The sequence below is a fragment of the Pocillopora verrucosa genome, chromosome 4 (assembly GCF_036669915.1).
Source record: "Pocillopora verrucosa isolate sample1 chromosome 4, ASM3666991v2, whole genome shotgun sequence".
In the NCBI taxonomy this organism is placed as follows: domain Eukaryota; kingdom Metazoa; phylum Cnidaria; class Anthozoa; order Scleractinia; family Pocilloporidae; genus Pocillopora; species Pocillopora verrucosa.
The window spans coordinates 2984377-3002598 of record NC_089315.1 but is presented as its reverse complement, the minus strand read 5'-3'; the positions used below and the strand labels follow the sequence as shown (position 1 = coordinate 3002598).

At 37.7% G+C, this 18222-nt stretch overlaps 1 protein-coding gene across 3 annotated transcripts in view; it reads right to left on the bottom strand.

Annotated features, from left to right (window-relative positions):
* Positions 1-11496: 11496 nt before the first annotated feature.
* The window catches only part of LOC131794982 (uncharacterized), a 36042-nt gene continuing 29316 nt past the window's right edge, over positions 11497-18222 (bottom strand). For all 3 annotated transcript variants that reach the window (XM_066165001.1, XM_066165000.1, XM_066165002.1), the window contains 8 exons: positions 17322-17393; positions 16717-16785; positions 16438-16509; positions 15563-15619; positions 15029-15237; positions 14583-14702; positions 12667-14181; positions 11497-12014 (listed from right to left, as the gene is read on the bottom strand). In XM_066165001.1, coding sequence (XP_066021098.1) covers positions 11851-12014; positions 12667-14181; positions 14583-14702; positions 15029-15237; positions 15563-15619; positions 16438-16509; positions 16717-16785; positions 17322-17393 — 2278 coding nt within the window. In that variant the 3' untranslated portion in view covers positions 11497-11850. The remainder of the gene's footprint in view (positions 12015-12666; positions 14182-14582; positions 14703-15028; positions 15238-15562; positions 15620-16437; positions 16510-16716; positions 16786-17321; positions 17394-18222) is intronic.

Here is an 18222-nt window from a genome sequence, read left to right as displayed (position 1 = left end):
AGTTTTCACCGTTTGCTGTTAAACGGCCAAAAAGTTTTGCCGATAGTCGTAAAAAAGTTAATCGTAAAAAAATGTTTATTTTTAATCCCAACGGAATGAAGTGAACTGTTAGCCGTAAAATGGCTGACTCTTACATGGAAAAACGTAACGAACTCAACGAACAAATTCTACATTGCCGCTCTGAACTTTCCAAAATCTTTCCAGCTGTTTTAGTACAATCTATTTATGCCAAAATTCAGGATGCCAATTCTAAACTTTTTAACCATTTGCAACAAATTAAGGCCCAAAAAGTGGACCAACTTATCGGTCCTGAAATTATTCGCGACTCATCGCCTGAAATCCGCAAAACTGCAGTTACCATTCCAGAAAAACAGAATTGGATATCAAATCCGAAAAACCGTGGATATTTTTTTCGCAAACCGAAAACTTACTGCCAAAGAAACGAAAATCCGCAAACTGATACAGAGACCAAAATCAAAAACCGAGTTTTTCAGCGCAAAAACTGAATACCTGATCTAAAAAAATGGCCCCAAAACCGAAAACCTCAAAGCCCTCTTTAGTAAGGGGAGTAAGTTCCTGTAATGCTGCGTTGATGGGAGAGTAAAACAAGGTAATTTCGTATCATCAACTGAGTTGATAACGTAAATTGGCCATCGTAAAGAGTTTCAAAGCTGTCGCTTTGAGCGTTAGTCCTTCTCCAGAGTGAACGACGTAGGGCTAACGCTCGAAACTTCAGCTTTGAAACTCCTTACGGTGGCTAATTTACGTAATCAACTCAGTTAATAATACTGAATTACCCCTCTTCAAGTAGCTGAGCAGTAGTAGACTTCATTTAACGAAGGTAACTAGTGACCGTAATTACACCGACGAACTCATGGCCCTCGTCGTTCTCCAAAATCATTCTCCAAAATGCTGGTTGAGATATGAAAGGAAGTATATTTGATTACATAGAAAGCTTATACTGCCACTCTTATAAAGATCCCTTCCTTACTTGGTAAGTTGCAATATTGCAAACCAAAAAACTAACATGCTACATGTGCATACACTAAGATATTAAGCTTTGTTCACTTTACTAAAATGCCATACACAACGTCCTTTTACCAAGTTAGTTCTAACATGTTGTGTTGAAACATTAATTATTTGATGTGTCTCTGTGTATAAAAACGCATTCGTGCTGAGATATTTTTATTACATGTAGTGTGGGTCAGTGAAATCAATTCTTATATACAAATCTAAAACGACTAAAAATTACTGAGCCATCCCCATGACTACTCTATTCTTCATGCGCAGGCAGTGACGTAACATGTACAGATATGTGAGACGTGGAAAGACAAGTAGTTGGAAGCTGGAAGACATTTGGAAGGTTTTGTAGACACAACTGGCATTCTCTTGATAGAGAAAGTGCAGTTTTTGATGTTCATAACGGTGGAAATAACACTTTTGAGCTCTAGATTTCAATTTTTTTTTTCTCTGACGGACAATGCCCCATGACTCCCCTAGTGAAAAGGGGCCCAAGGGTCTCTTCTTCGGGCACAGTCACCTACTACACCACTATACAAGTACTATGTCTTCTAAGCTGCTTATGAAAAACGATGTTTAAACCCCTGACTCACACCTCTTTAGAAAAGTATATAGAGGACACCTACAATGTGGTCAAACTGGAAAGTCCACTGAATGTGTGTTTATTAATGTGATTGAACCTGTTGAAGATTAGCATCCTAAAAACAAGGAAAATTATAATACTCCTTAGATATAAAACATAGAACAGAAGCCGGTTATTATCTGAGCCGCTGGAAATAAACCTTCATTAAATTTTTTATCATGTCCTGTTTCCTTTGTTTAATTTCATGTAACTGTTTTCATCACTTGGAAATTGCAACGAGTTGTTCAGGAAAAAAGGATGTCACGAGTAGCCTGCCTTTGAGAAAAAAAGAATTCACCTTGTGGGCGTTAGATTTCAAACCCCGAAAGTTCGGACATTGAGTCGAGCTCGCAGCACATGTGTCCAAATTTCGGCCTTGGAAATTTTTCTTAAATAACTGCCCACTTTCAAGAAACGTTTCTTTGCTCAAAATTGGCATCTTTCTTTTATCGTGCATTTGATGGTGTGTCAAGCAAGTTGTCATTTTGCTGCCGTTGAAGCAGATGCGAAGAATGTTACAGGAAACGTTGCGGCATGGATTAATCGAACTAGTTCTGCGTACAGTGATTCATCTGATGAGGTATTTTAAGGGTGTTTAGTGCGTAGATTTTCAAATAATTCCCCTTCTCACAGGAGATTAGTGCCCACGAATCGATGTAGAACGTAAGGAAGCCTTGATTCCCACACGGAATTACGTGTCTGGGTGTGGATCTCCTTAGCTTATAAATGTACCGATTTTTTTTAACCTGAGCCTTGCCGGGGACCACACCGTAACTTGCGGTCTTCAGTGCCTGGCTTAGACACACCAGTCAGTTTCTTTACCTCTTTCCACCAGTTAGACGAGAGGCGCTCTTCAAGGTGTTCAACTTTGCATTCGTAGTATTTAGCGCGGCAGATCTTTAGTTGGCGGTGACGAAACTCCTCTAGATTTCCCTGACTGAGTGCTGATTGACGCTTCCTATCAGTACGTCACCATTCCCCAGTATGGTCAAGACTAACAGCACGGGATTGACGACGCAGGTGGCGAAGAGATAATCAAGTGGCGTTGGTGATAACTTGAAGCTGTACAGCTCTCTCCCTCGAGAGAGTTTAATTCAGACAAAGTGTTTTTGTTTCATCGGTGGAGGAAACAAATCAGCACGTCAGCTGAAATTAATTGCAGAGTTGAGCCGTCAAATAACAACAGTGTATATGGCCAAATTACAATGGTTACGCCCTCTGCCTTTCATTAGTGATAATCCCATCGGTTTCTTAACATGAAGTCAGGTTTCGAGACAGAAGGGAACCGAAGTTGTATAGATGCTTTTGTTGCTTCTCAATAACTTTCGCGCCCGGAAAATTCTGGGGTTGAAAGCATCTGCATGAACTCATTTGCGATAAGGTATTTTCATTTCTCGTTGATTTGGTACGGATTTAAGTACTCTCAACTTGAGAATACTTGGAAAAATTTGAGCTAAATTTTTTAAGTTAAATTTTTAGCAGCACCGAACATGCTGTGGAGAGTAGTTTTTACAGATTAGAAACGTAAGCTCTATTTCCTTTTTATGCTATGTCACTGTTGATTGGTGAAAAGAGTGAAGTTCCTGTTTACGCCTTCGTCACCGGTCATTGCTTTTGCTTCCGGTCATTGAAATAATAATAATGTTCACTAAATTACCTTGCCTTATTTAGTGTAAGTTCCTTGCATGAATTGTGATCAGAGCTACAAATACAGTGCGCCTCCCAACTGAAAGGCCAAAGAAGAGCGCTAGAGCAATAGTCTGTAGTAGCTGGAAACTGTTTACTCCTTGTAATGGCCACGCCGTCGTCCCCAAGGAATCTCTCAAGATCTTTCGCGCAATTGCTAACTATTGTAACAGGCGCCTTCCAGAATCTTGCAAGATCAATACTTCCAAGTATCGATCACAATCTTCCATTGTCTATAACCTTAGCGATGGTAGAGATAACGTAAAAGTTTCAGAACTAAGGTGAAACCACTAGCTGCGCCTCGTGGTTTGACTGCAAAGTTTTGAGCATTGTTGAGGTCATTTCCACGATCAATAAGGTTATAAACAACGGAAAGTTGTGGTCGATTTGTTGTTTATAATAACATTGAAATTTTTGTGCCGGCTTAATGCGCCAAAGATTTCGGATAATCACGCTCACGTAACGTGATGGAACGTTGCTTTGTTGTTTTGATTTAAGTTATGTAATGACTTCGACAATGAAATACCAGTAAGTAACGAAAGACATCAGACTCTGTTACTCTGTATTGTCTTTATCGCCCACCAATAGTCTCTATTCCCATGCGCCCAATTAGTTTCAATTTTTGTGTCGCTTGTTTAAGCATCAAGTAAATCTAAGAGGTGGTTTTTTTTTCAACCTCGCGAACCGAGAGCCGGCTTTCTATCTCTAAAGATTTTTTCTCCGCTTTTCCTTCAACCACGATATGTTCTTCTTCAAAGTTTGTCCAAGTATACCATTCATAAAATTCAGAAATTACTTTATTAATTATTAAGTCACTTTCCATATATCAGAAATTCTCCTTTTTGGGAGAAAAATTTTCTTTCGACTTTTCTTTCGATTTTTGAGCTACTTATTACGTCAATTTTCGATAACCTTATTCGACCAATAAGCGCGCGATAATTTCTACAGTTATTGTGAAAAATCCCCTGAATCGTAAGGGATAAGACTTAATCAGCTCAAAGTTTCCAGTTTTCTTTATGTATGTATTACGCACTTTGTACATTTTAGCAAAGAGTGTTGGGGGAACACGAGAAAAGTTTATAGGTACCAAGCGAAGGTGATGGATTTATAACCATTTTGATTTTTACGCCAGTCAACCGACAGGGAGTGTGTGAGTAAATGTATTTCTTTTATAGAATAAAGGTAAATATTTCTATTTTGTATGGGTTTCAGTGGGTGCAATAATCGAAACGTTTTTGACAAATCAAGGCTCGCGTGGTATCTCAGTAAATTTATAAATTCTGATTGCTTCTTTCGATAAAGACTGAAGTTGTGACCGAGACATGAGGATATTGAAATTTTCCGTTTTTTTCTCTCTCAGAATTGTGGATCTCTAATAATTATTGTGGTTTCCAAAAAACTGTTAATATTTTCACTACACTAAAAACTCAATCTTCCCTGTGCAACTGACGCTAAGCCGCAGTTTGCTTCAAATTTCCAGTTTAGAGGTTTCTAACAGCTCGCGTGCGCATCAGCCTTGACACACGCATCATCAACGAAGAGCTGAGGGCTTCTCAGCAATAGATCGGTTTAACCTTATCTATCGTGTTTTTTCCTTAAAGATATTGAATTCGTTAAACCTACTCTCTTTTTCCCAAATTCTGGCACGAATCACAAAGATAACCTGCTCAGCCTTATGTCATATTTCACTTTTAGCATTTGAAAAACATGTGCATGTACTAGCTTTTTAAGCAAAAGCTTCCTTTACTAGACCTTTTCGGGAGCAGTATTTTAGAGAGGATAATAAACACTCATCAAAAAGACCACGTTTAATTCTCACGTTTCTACTCATAATCGAATTTGACATCTTAACTACTCTTCGTTGTTTTACTGCCCAGCAATTATTTAACTAGACCCTATGAGCAGGGTAACTGGGATACCTGGATGGTACTTGATCCTTGGAATCAAGTGTAGTGATACTACGGGTGTCAGACTAGTATACTGAAATAGTGCGCTCTAGTCTAGCCAAGGGCATACACCTATTTCAAAACATAGGCATGCTATGCATGCAAGAGTTACTTTTTTGTAGGGTGGGTGGATTTCTTGAAACATTGTGAGTGACGTCTACATTCTTACAAAAGGGAAGAAGAGTATTAATGTGGGAAAGAACGAAAATGTCGAATTACCTTACTCACAGGTATTTTGTGGTAGATTATGTGTGTTAATAAATAAATGTAACCAAAAATAAACTGTATTGGTGCCTCGGATACCGGTTAGTACAAAATGCAGACAGCAGACTGCAGACCGAATACAAAATATAGACTGCAGACTGCAGAGTGGGTACAAAATGCAGACTAAGAATCTGAAGAGTTTTTACGTCTGGTACATAATAACATGTCATCTTACAGCTCACCGAGCGTCACGCAATCGCTTTTCTGCGATCCGCCTTCACGATTATTTGCACTATTGTGGAATATTCCTGGCCCATTTCTTGATGAAAATCAATCACAATATTATTTCAAGCCTTCAATATAGTCTTCTTACTTTGCGCGCGAGTTGGTTGGTGTGATGTCTGTACAGATTTTACCAACGTAATAAAAGTAGATGACGTGAATAACAGTGATGGTAAAGCAAGCTTAAAACGGCAGGAATCGCCAAAAAATACAACGGATACACAGGGTATGAGTAAGTTTTATTGATTTTACGAGAAAAATGTTCATATTTTGAAATATTTATCGTTATAAATCGACCATACTTCGTTCCCTATACCATTCCTTATAGTGTGCAGTTCCTCTCGTAATTTAACATCGAGTCACACAACGCGTGACGCGCCATGAATTAATCGTTGGCTTTTTCTCGAGACGTAAGCTTGGGCCACCTGTGACAAGACAATTGCGTAAACAATATTTAACATAATAACATTATACACAAGAAACACAGGGTTTTGGATCACGTATTTATTAAAAAAAAATATCCATACAACTACAATGAAAACAAACATAAGATTCACCTTTCTGATCGTGAAATTAATACCATTCGTACTGTTATCGTAGCTACGTTCCTTTCCATCAAGTGAATCCAACATGTCGTCTTTCTTCACAAGCAGTTTGCATCCATTATAGTTATGTTCTTTAGTCTCACGGTAGTAGTGTTGTTCAATAGATTGCATAGAGTATATGCAGTTTGGTTTCAGATTTCAGATTTTGTTTTTTACAATAAGTGAACGTTTTTCAACTAAGACATTGGCATACTTAGCATACAAGGCATTCAAGGCTTTCATGGCTTTCAAGCGTTCGCGACTCAATCCGTTCCAAAATTACCGCTCAATAACATCTTTCAGTGTGGATTAGCCGCGATTAATACGACTTGTATATGCGTCTGTAAGTATTTTGCGCGTTTGCGCCATAATGCTCCAGGAGATCGCAATCCAAATACATTGAAATACAAAACAACTGACCAAAGAGTTTTATAAGCAAAATCTCGTGATTCGTCATGTGACCCGGCCCTGTCTGTGCATGACAACGTCAATCATCATCAAGATAACACGCGTGATCAGCATGTGAACACCTCATTGGATCACAGTTAGTTGTCATGGTGTTGAGGTATAACACGCGTGATCAGCATGTGAACACGACTGGGCTACCACAGGTATCCCAGTAAAAAGACGATGATGACTTCGATCAGTCAGCTACGACGAACTATCGCTCTGAGACCCTTTGAGCTTGCTTCTTTTTGTCATCAGTGAAACAACGGGATATCCCTCGGGACTTGAAATTATAAATGCATCATTCTGTGGCGAGTGTCTCTCTTTTAATTTATTTTCAATCCTCTTTCAAAGATATTCCGCCCGCAAAGGCTGTTCAGGAATAATTTCAGAATGTTACTAGAAATCGAATAGAAAATAAAAAATGAAATTTCTTCTCTCTTGTCGACTAATTTAGAGGTCTTGAACGATCTTTCCAATTTCAAAATTTTCTGATTGTATTTTTAATTCCCAATTTCTAATTCCGGGATTTTATAAATTCGTTGTCCATTCTCGATCGTTTATCCTCGATTCAAAATAATAGTTGCTTCCGTTTCCATTGTCCTAATTTAGTAAAACCAGCTGCGGATGAAAACGGTCATGTTTTGAAAAGTCGACACTTTTCTAGGATAAAATGTAAAGAGCCTGGCCATTGTGATATTCTATACATTGCTTTTTCAAAGCTTTTCGTGGGCCAGGAAATTCGTTAGAAAGATGGGGACTGAAAGACAGGTCATTATTTATTGCTTTTTGGAGGTTGGATAGTGTGAACCTGATCTCCCTTCAAGGCTCTGTAATATTCTTATTATCTCTTCTCATTGGCAATCTTCTACAGTCCCCCCTTTATACGCTGTTAGCGACGACTGATCATCCATCCCCTCCCGTGTGATCCCACCTACAAACCTTCCACTCCAAGCCCAAAAGTAGGAAGAAATAAGAATCATATAAACCGTTGACTAACTGGTGACTGAACTGTAAACTGTTATTGTTTCTCTGTGGTCCAAGGTTTTAGAAACTTTTGGCTATTATATATTTATGTGCAGAATTTCTCGACGCGTCAAAATAGCATTGAAACTCAAGCTTCATTGTTGCATTCTTTTCAGTAAAGTATGAGAAGACTCCGACGTTTAAAGTTTCTCATTGGCCTTTCATTCCCACTGGTGTTCTTGTCAATGTTAGTGTAACATTTACACCTGGTAAGTTGATGTAGATTGAATATAGGGGCGTTATTATATGATATCAATTTTTATATCTGAATATTGTAAACACTAGGAGGGAGGAGAGGCTTATGAAATTCCAAGGCTTCCAGACGGGGGTTAATCAGAGGAGAAGCTTTTCGGGAGTGGGAAGGGGGGTAGGGGATGCACAACAGATATAGCTTATATTGTAAGCTATATCCTTTACTACACAAGGTTCTTTTTTGACGCTTTCTAACTGATACTTACTTCGTATAATTGTGGGTCTTCTTGAAGCGATAATGCAATACGAATTAATCTCGAACGACAAGGTTATTGTCAGGGACAGGGACGATGGTCTATGCATTTCTTCCCCAGATCTGTGCAGCTTACCTGCTGGTGCTAAGTCTCTAAGAGAGAGTGACAAAAAGAGAAAATCAAATCTCTTGTCAAAACCAAATTATCCTGTTAAGCCCACCACATAACCAGCGCCATGATTTCTTTGGAAAGTTACTCCCCATGAATATAATGGTTTCCAGTCGAGCACTACGTAATCTTCTTTTCAAAATTTTCGTAGGCTCATTTCAATATACGCTGGCTCTCGTGAATTTTTCAGTTGTTTCAAAAGGCATTCTCTCTTAATTACTTTTGTTATCATCACATTGACTGCTCTATGACAGAATAATAATGATGGTGGTGATCATTATCATTACGATTATGGTGATTTTTAGCAATGTGTGTCATGGTTGGATCTGTTCTTTTCTAGGAACAGGCGAGAGTCGTAAATAAATCTATGTGTTTACATTGTACTTTAATTGACACATTGTTCTTTCATTCTATTCTTCAATCTGTTATAGACTTGAAGCTATAAGGGTAAAGTTCAACTTTTTAATTAAAAGAGCGTAATGTTTCTCTGTAGTGAAGTTGTTGGAAAGGTACTCTAGGAGACGAGCATGAGTAAAGACTCAAGAGAAAGACGAGAAGCATGAGGGAAAGTAATTTGCTTAGGCAGGGAGGACATTAAAAGAGTCGTCTTGCAATCGCTGATATTGTAAAACAAAATTTCAAAATCTAACGACAATCATTATAGATAACTCTGCTCAGTAATTTTGAGTAAATTCATGGATTAAATTTTTGAGGTGAGGGAATCAACTTATGAATGAAACAGCGTGGAATCTAAACTAGGCAGCCAAAACAAACAAAACAACAAACAAAAATGGTAAACTGTAGCAAAAATTACTTAGATTTGATTATCCAAGAGAGCTAGCTAAGAATACGGGAAGGTTTGAACCCCTCCCTACACATAATGTTCCCTTGAAAGTCCGACGGTTCAAACACAGATGTAAATAGAAACACGGGAGGACTAATCTGTGTGATTCAGTTATCTGTTGTGGTGAATTGCATAGCGTATGTAATACCAAGCCATTGCCAAAAAAATTTCTTAACTGAAAAATTTATTGCACAAAAGCAAATCTCAAAACCAAAAATCTCCTTGCCTGTCTTTGCTTTTGCTTACCTGACGCTCAGCTGTTTTATTTCCGGCTCAGTAAATAATACTTTTAAAGTTCACCGTGTCCTATGTTTCAAAGAAAAAAAAGGAACCTTTCGTGACAAAACATCATCCATATTTGTCGCATAGGGCTGTTTGTTGCTGATAAAATAAAAGCGGAAGGCTCTTCACTTTTCAGTGATTTTCTTTGGTACATAGCATAGCTTACTTAGGATTCGGTGGTGTGTGCTGATTGGAAAGGAAAAGAGAGAAAGTGGAATTTTCAATTCACCGGAAAACCCCATGAAATATGAATAGTACCAGTGAAGTTCGGCGTTCACTATATGTCGTCATTTCACAATGTCTCAGTGCAGTTAATGACAGCTGCAAAGTTATTATTGCCGACCCGTTAAAAAGTCAATTCCTTGTCAAAAGTAAAACTAAGTAACATTTCTTTACCGAGCTTAACTTTCCATACACGACATTTAAGACTTGTGATAAGTGCATGCTGTGATCTATTCTCTACTTTTATCGCACTATTCACATGAGTAGGGTAATATTTTATTCCTATCATAAAGTGTGTGACAAATAAAACGCTTTTGATTTCGCCCGTTCCCCATGGGAATGAGAGCGATCAAACTCTTGTAGACTAAATTTTTTTAAAATCCTATTCATAATAAGTCATTTCAGAAAAAATCTTTTACGATAGCTTCAGCAAGAAAACACTTTTTATTCTCCACTTTCTTCCTTTTTTTCTTTGTATCCATAACCTATAGTGTTTTCTCTGCTTGTCTCTTATCACTTAGACTTGGTTTGATTATCAATGGGTGCTTTTCTTAAGCTCTAAATGGTGAAATTTCAGTCTTAAAACCTGGAACAAAAGGAAGAAAGCGAGTGGCACTACAGTGAATAGAATATAAGAACACTTTTAGTTCACCGATCGTTAACCATTGGACTAGATTCCTGTTAACTGCGTTTGTATTGTAAGTATGATCACGACTGTCCCTCAAGAACGATTTTTTTCTCCAATTAATTCCAGTTTCATTGGATTTAGCCATGTGTTAGATATGGCATTACCTTTCAAGATATCTAAGATAATAAGGTGTCACGAATGACAAATTCACACGCACAAAATAAAGTGAACATCGAGATTCACGCGGGCGACAACAACAGCCAAAAATAAAATGGACGCAACAGCCGCAAACGTTGAACACACGCGAGACGCTTGAGTGCTTTGTAATTCGTTACTCATGACAACCTCCCTGATTGATATCGTGATTGAAAATGATGCATTGTATTATTATCTGTTGCACCCTCTAGTCGAGACATTCCTCAATTCATCCCGAGTCTCATTTCTTTACAGCTGGCGATGTAAAGACATAGGGGAAAAATCTGGCTCGTTGTTAAAGGAGCAAAATATTTACCCTCCACTAGGTTTATCAGTCAACGAGGGAATGGACAGAAAATATTCACCAGACACAGTTACTTAAAGACAGGGAAAGAATACGCCTGGATCTGCAAACTTAAAAATCTGCCACCGAATGAGCTTCTTTAAAGCAAAATATTGAACCAGACCTAGAGACCGTTAGCAGCTATCAACAAATTTAGTCACGCCAGAAGAACAAAAAAAAAATCGAAACGAGAGATTTGTACAAGTATTTAACGTTTAGAAATGGAAGTTCTTTGCCCAAACACTGATCTAAAATTGAATCTTTTAAAATCAGTTTTAAAAAAGAAAAGACTCGTGGTGTGAGACTCGTGTTATGAGGCTGAATATCTCAGAACTAACAAAAAAAAAAAAAAAAAAAAAAAAAAGCAAAGCCGAGTGTATTTCATATAAATGGTACAGTCCGGTCTTTGTCCAAATTAAGGTGATACGCCATTTGAAGTTTTTATTATATGCTTCAAACGAATAAAGGTTTGACTTTATATAAAAAAAAAAATTCAAACGAGCAATTAGTTCAGTAGCCATTACGTCGGCAAACTGATAGAAAGTGTGCTTTATTGCTTAAATATATATAGAGCGTCAAAGTCATATATGCTCGAAGGTGCGAGGAATCCTACTTCTTAACTAACCAAAAAAAATTTTTTACACAAAAATAACCTTGATATAATTTTCAACGTTTTTTGTCGCACTTTAAATCTGAGATCAAAAACATTATGCATTACATTTTGAAGAACACAGCCTTTGCAGGAGTCGCTAGTGCCTTTAGTTACAATGAAATGTCACCCAGAAGTCTCACAATAGCCACAATAGAGAGATTTCAACGAAAGCTTTAGGCGTTAAGCCTCCTAGAGCAAGATATTCATGAGGCATAGTCAAAAAGTTCTAAGACAAATATTTCGGGGAAGTTCTTCAGTTGCTTTCTTCAATCAAGTGTGAAAGTTCCTCGGGTGTTCCTGTTCTTGTGACCACTCTATTCTTGAGACGTGATACTCCCTGACGAAGGAAGCTGAAACATCGGATCGAGTTGAAGGTAACGTACTGCCAAATTGACTTCACATGTAGAATTCCGTTTCCTATGAAGTAGAAAAAAAAAGACGGAGTTCATCATTTATACATGTACTTGAAATCTTACTCGAAAGCGTTAAAAACGGTAAGGTGTCCCTTTTTCTGAAATTTGTCTTTATTTTCGCTCTTGCTAAGAAGCGTTTTGAGAATGAGTGTTGACATTTCGTTCACAAAACGATTTGGATTTTTCCCTAAGATCGCAACAACTCTATCTTTTAGTTTTCTGTATTCTACTAATACTCTCTAATGTTGGAATACTACATGAGATTAATAAAGAAAATAACTCAAATTCTCCCTCCTTGGCAGCTTCCATAGGTGTAATTTTGTAAACTACATCCCAAAAACCTGTCAGGATTACAAGGTCTCAAAATTCCACTTACAGGAAGAGTTAACCTGCGAGAAGAATTGATCAAACATCGCGATCTGCTTTAAGATAACTACTGTATGAGCCAGTGTTATAGAGCGTCAAATATCCTAAATAACCTGGATAAGGCTAATTTATGATTTTATCACAATTATATCATAATTGCGCGGAAAACGAAAAAACTTGGGGATTGAGAAAACCACCACAATCCATCAAAATTAAGGTCCTTTCCTTGATTTATTTGGCAAATGACTAAAAATGCACATCGAATAAAACAGAGCAGCATTTTGACTTACCAATAGCAAGCAACAATACAGAGGCGTTAAGGACCACGAACACGACATTTACAAAGGTGGAATCGTTCTTGCCCTCTCCTTGACTCTCATCCCAGTTTGTGTAAACTGCACCAAGACAAACGTCAAAGAAAATTATCCAAAGAACAAATGTTTGTAAGCAATCTTCAAACTTGTCCTTGATTGGTCGGAATAAGGTGTAGACCACTCCAAAGACGCTGACTGTCAGAACTGTGAGACCGATTTGAGAAAGGCTCTTTGATCCAAAAAGAAAAATCAATGAGGTTAAAATGAGCTTGCGATACATCTCTGTGATTTCCCAGAACCAAAATTCATTCTTGTAGTTTTCAAAGAACACTCTGAGTCCGAAAGAAATGGCTTCGTATTCCTGGGATTCACGATATTTGCAGATGAGAAACAGAACCAGAAGTGGAAATCCCACGGGATATAATGCCAAAATAGAAGCCATGAGCCAAAACAACCTGTGGCGATGAGTGAAACACTTGATGGAGTAATCAGCTCTCAGTAGGGAGATACAGTCGTTCTTTTTGTCTGTGAAACATGTTTCTATACAAGCACCGGGAAGAGGTAGAATCTGAATTATCGATTTGCTCGTCGTGGGGTAGGTCGTCAACAATAATAGGAAAATGTTCCGATAGCAAGATTTTTTCAAACTCTTAACTTCCATTACTTTCCGGTCTTCACCAAGGTCCTTCTTATTCATGATGTAGCGTTTTTTAAGAAATAAATACAAGAAAATCAAGCCAATGAGTGAGACATTCATGACAACAATCATCGTGAACTTTCCAAGCTGATCAAGCCGTAGAGAAGTATGAATGCAACTAAGAGGGGCAAACTGCAAGATGTTCCCTTCAAACGCTTTTAGAACCTTCTCCGTTGAGATTAAAACGACTGGCCATTGGACTTTAGCCAATGCCGAGAAAATACCGGCAATGACTTGGTAAAAACCAATCACAATCTTAAAGCACGACATGATGACATCTGCAACTGTCCGGTTATTGTCTGCACGTTTGGAGTCACCCCAAAGAACCATTAGAAACACAGCAACAAAAAGAACAATTACCAAGATGGATGAAGATATTGTTACAGCTAACTGGGGGCATTTCAAACAAGAGTTGAAGCGAAAATAGAAGCTCTCAGAGCAGGTTGCACACAAATTCCCTTCATATCCTTGATGGCATTCTGAGTCAATTCCACCCTTGCAAGACTTTGCATGGGGACATTTGAGTGGCTTCGGAAGTGAAGTATCGAACATGGAATATGACTTGTCGTAGTCTGGTCCAAAAGAATGAATATTGTTAACAAAACCCTTGAAATGTTCTTTTTTAGAATGGTCTGTCCATTTCCAGAAGTAGTTAGGAGCAAGTATTGCTGTATCTTTCTCACAAACAAAACCGTTTGGCGGACATGCTGTGCACGGGCCAAAGCGATCCAACCGATAGAAGTTGTGTAGGCATCTGCATGCACGATGTTTGGCAGTCTCGTTAGAAAGCGTACCTGAAAAAGAATGGTTCATTTTTAAGCAGTCACTTCGCAAAATGTCGAATGCCTATCTATAGAAACAACACAACATTGACAGAAGGGCTTTTCCACGAACGCATTTTCTCTTTTCTCTGAGTTTGCACATGATATCACTCGTGAATTGAATGACTATTATCTTCCAAATAAGACATATTTGGATTCCCCTTTGAACAAACAATCAAACGAGTACTCTCGGCTTATGCACTCCAAGATGAATCCTCCGGATAATCCATTTTAGATGAATGTGTTTTGTGTGTTGAACTAAAATTGGTGATAGAGACTGTCAAAGATTGAATCAATCGCTTCGCATTATTCTTTAAAAGCGCATTTGAATTGGAAAAAAGTTGCAGTTCACCCAAAGCAAACACAAAAGTTACCGTATGGACATGCCACGCAGTCGGCAGCTGTAGTCCCAGGACTTCGCTGTTCAGAAACAAATGTACCGATGCTGCATCTTTTGCAATCATTTTGTCCCATTTCATCCTGATAAAAACCCCCTGTGAAGATATCATAGAATATGGATACGGTTCTACGGGTGGATTGTCTGAGCATATAAAGGAGAATCAACTATTACATTGAATTATCAAAATTATTGTTGGTTTCCAATTCACTTGTGATAAAAGAAGTATACCCTAGAGTAAGCCATAACACAGTATACCAGCATCGTTTAATTGCATAAGACATCTCCAAAGTTAAAAAAATACATAAAGGAAAGAATAATGACTAGATATAATGATCTAGCCAGACAAATAAAGTGATTCCTTATTACTTGTCTTTTTACGATACTTATATCAACAATAAAGTAATTGTTTCTTCTCGTTACCTGCAGAACACGGTAGACAGCGGGATCCATCAGTACACGAGTAGGTACCAACTGGACATAGGCTGCAATTTGCACAATAGATTGGTGCACTGTGTTTTTCGCGGGATGTACAGTCATGGCACACAAAACCTGAGCGTGTAAAGCATGAACTGAAGCTACTTTGGTCGTTGTCCAAAATGACGTGCAGAGATGTCGTGGGAGCACACTCACTGAGGATTGATTGGGCAATGACAATGAATAAAAAAACTAGGTTGAAAACAATATCGTAATTGTACCGTGAAGAGATCAATAGCCAAAGCCGACGGCACTGATAAGTCTCGACAAGTTGAAATGACTAAGATCAATAGTTGTTTTAATAGTTGATTACAGTTTTTTTTTTTGGTTATTTTCATACCTTCTGTAATGGAAAGGAAGAAGAAATCTGTGAAATGCTAATTGAAAAATGTTGACGGAATTGTAGTCAAAATAGAACGTCAGTGCAGATGTTTATCATTCTATAGCGAGAGAAGAAAATGAAACTTAAGGCGTACTTACATTTTAGACACATATTTCCCCAGAGGCAGCTGACGAAGATTTTTACACGTCAATACCCTGTACACAATTTGTACAATAAACTGAATATAAAACTTTTGGGTATAAAAACTGACGTGATTTTGGTTAATAGAATTGTGGCAGGTGATATCGTCGCCACCGCATACTCGGGTTTCCTTAGCTTTAAGGGTCTTTAAGTAACTTGTTTGGAAGAAAATCCATCTTCTTTTATCTACCCTGCCCCCCCCCCCCCCCCCCACTCACCCCCTTTATTTTTACTGGATAATGAAAGCTATTTAAGGTTAAAAAAAAAAACAAAAGACCGGTTCGAGAAACTTTATACGTATACCAATATAGCCAAGAACGTGAAGCCGTAAAAAAATTAACACAAATTCGACAAATGTAACGTGTATATATATATATATATATATTTATTGTGGGAGGAAGAAGACAAATAAACAAGCCTGGTTCGTGGTTGCCGTACAACAGCTCAAGTAAAGATGTAATTTCTGCCTCAGAGAACAATTCCTAATCACCTGCCGACCCGAACTATTAACACTAAACAAACGTAATGAACTCGTGTCTTCTTGCTGCCACAGAGACAAAGCCCTCCCACGCAACAACTAAATTGTTTAATTTCGCACTGCATAAATTAGATTATATTGTATATAGGCGATGGTAAAGATTACTCTCATTAAGTCCCCTGATGAGTGGGCAATCACGAAACAGGCTTGTAGGGATGAACTTGTACTTTATTTGTCTTTTTCCTCCCACAATATATACATCGCTCTGCTCCTGTGTACTGAGCACTGTTTTACGAAAGTCAAAATTTTACACTTTATATGTATATAGCTTTTAAGCCATGCGGCTTGACTTACACTTGGGTTTCATTTGCCATTCCGTCGAATATTCCGTCTGGTAATGAGTTTAAAGGATTATCAAATATGGTTCTGAAAATGAAGCGCGTATATACCCATTAAACAAGATATGTTATGCTAAAGCTCCTGATATGGGGTGTGAGTTTTAATTATGTGTATGGCATCTACTGACACCTTAACAACCGCTAAGAAAAAACAATAAAACATTTTAGTTTGTTAATGTATCACATTCCAAGTTTTAGCTTCAAAGGAAATCATTCTGTTCTTCAATTTACTCACAACTGGCTCAGGTCGAGTTTGTCAAAAGTCTCCTTTTCCATGTTTGTAATTGTATTACTGTGAAGAAACCTACGGGAAAAATTTATTTGGTTGAAGCAATTATCCACTTGCGCAACAAACATAAAGATGTCGTATATGCATTGCAAATTGGAATTCGGAATAAGGGTATGAATATTTGACGGAATTTCAAAGCCATTTTGATAGTTCTCAGCATACTTTACCCTCGAAATTGATTTTGGTTATTCCCATATTACGCTGATAATCAAATAACTATCAAAGTTAAAAAAAATAACAAATTTTGATTTAGAGAAGGAAGAAAGAAGGAGAGAAAAAAAATACTCTGTTATTTACTTTAAAAACAGAAACACGTATCATATTTTACAATATATTTAAAAAAAAAACAGGACGTGGGAACAACCCCAAGTGATTTCTAAATACGAGCAATTACGTATTTTTTTAAAAATTATCATTGTGTTAACAGAATAGATATGGTAGTAGGCTTATCTAGAACACTAAGAGAGAATAGCGGATAACACTTTATCCTCTCTTGATTGTGCACATGATACAGCATTACCGGAAATCTCAGAACCAAAGTTTATTCTTACAATGATTTCAGGCTGGGAGTCTCATCAAAAACGTCTTTGGCAATAAATGTAAGGTTGTTTTTGATCAGCAATCTGTAAAATAGAAAGAATAGCAAACTTCTGACTTATATGGCAGACGAAAAGGGACATGACGTTACAAATGTGCCATCTATCATAGTTACATGGGTAAATGAATTAAAATTGAAAAAAATTATTGATTAGCAAAATGATTCAACATTTATAATGCACGACTACATTTACGCTAGTAGATTGCCAGTGGACACTGGAAATGTGGATCTTGTTCAATACATTTTTTGTGAAATTAATATAACCCATGGTTTTTACGAGGCAATGGCAACACTGCCTTTCCGAAATCTTGATGAAGAGGATATATGAAACATTTTGATGTGCCTGAATCTATGAAACAATGTTTGAATTCAATGTAAAGCTTTTTAAGTTGCGAACTTATCAGAGGTTGAGAGGTTTTTTTATCATTTATATTAATGACTAAAAACCCTTTTACATGCAGCACAGCGACTCTTTTGTTTCCTACACTACAGTGGACGCACTGAAAGGCTTTTAGTAAAAGCAAGTAACTGGTGATCTATCGCTGCCCATCAGACCTCTTACCGCTGTTTAGCTTGTAGGCAGGCTCTTGTGTTTGGGTTTCGCGTAAGCTTTCAAACGAGTGAGTAACGAGCTGGCAGGGGGAAGAGGAAGGGGTGGTCTTGAAATGGGAGCCTCCCTGCAAGGCATTGATTTTCGAATTTGCTTCTTTTAAACACGAACGCTCCACAACGAAGCATTCTGATTGGTCAGGAATAGCTTTTAAATTACAAAGTTTTCAATGGAAATTATGACAAAAAGTACTATTTTTAATGCCCAGAATGATGGAAATTACATTTTTGTGCTCTGGATTTCA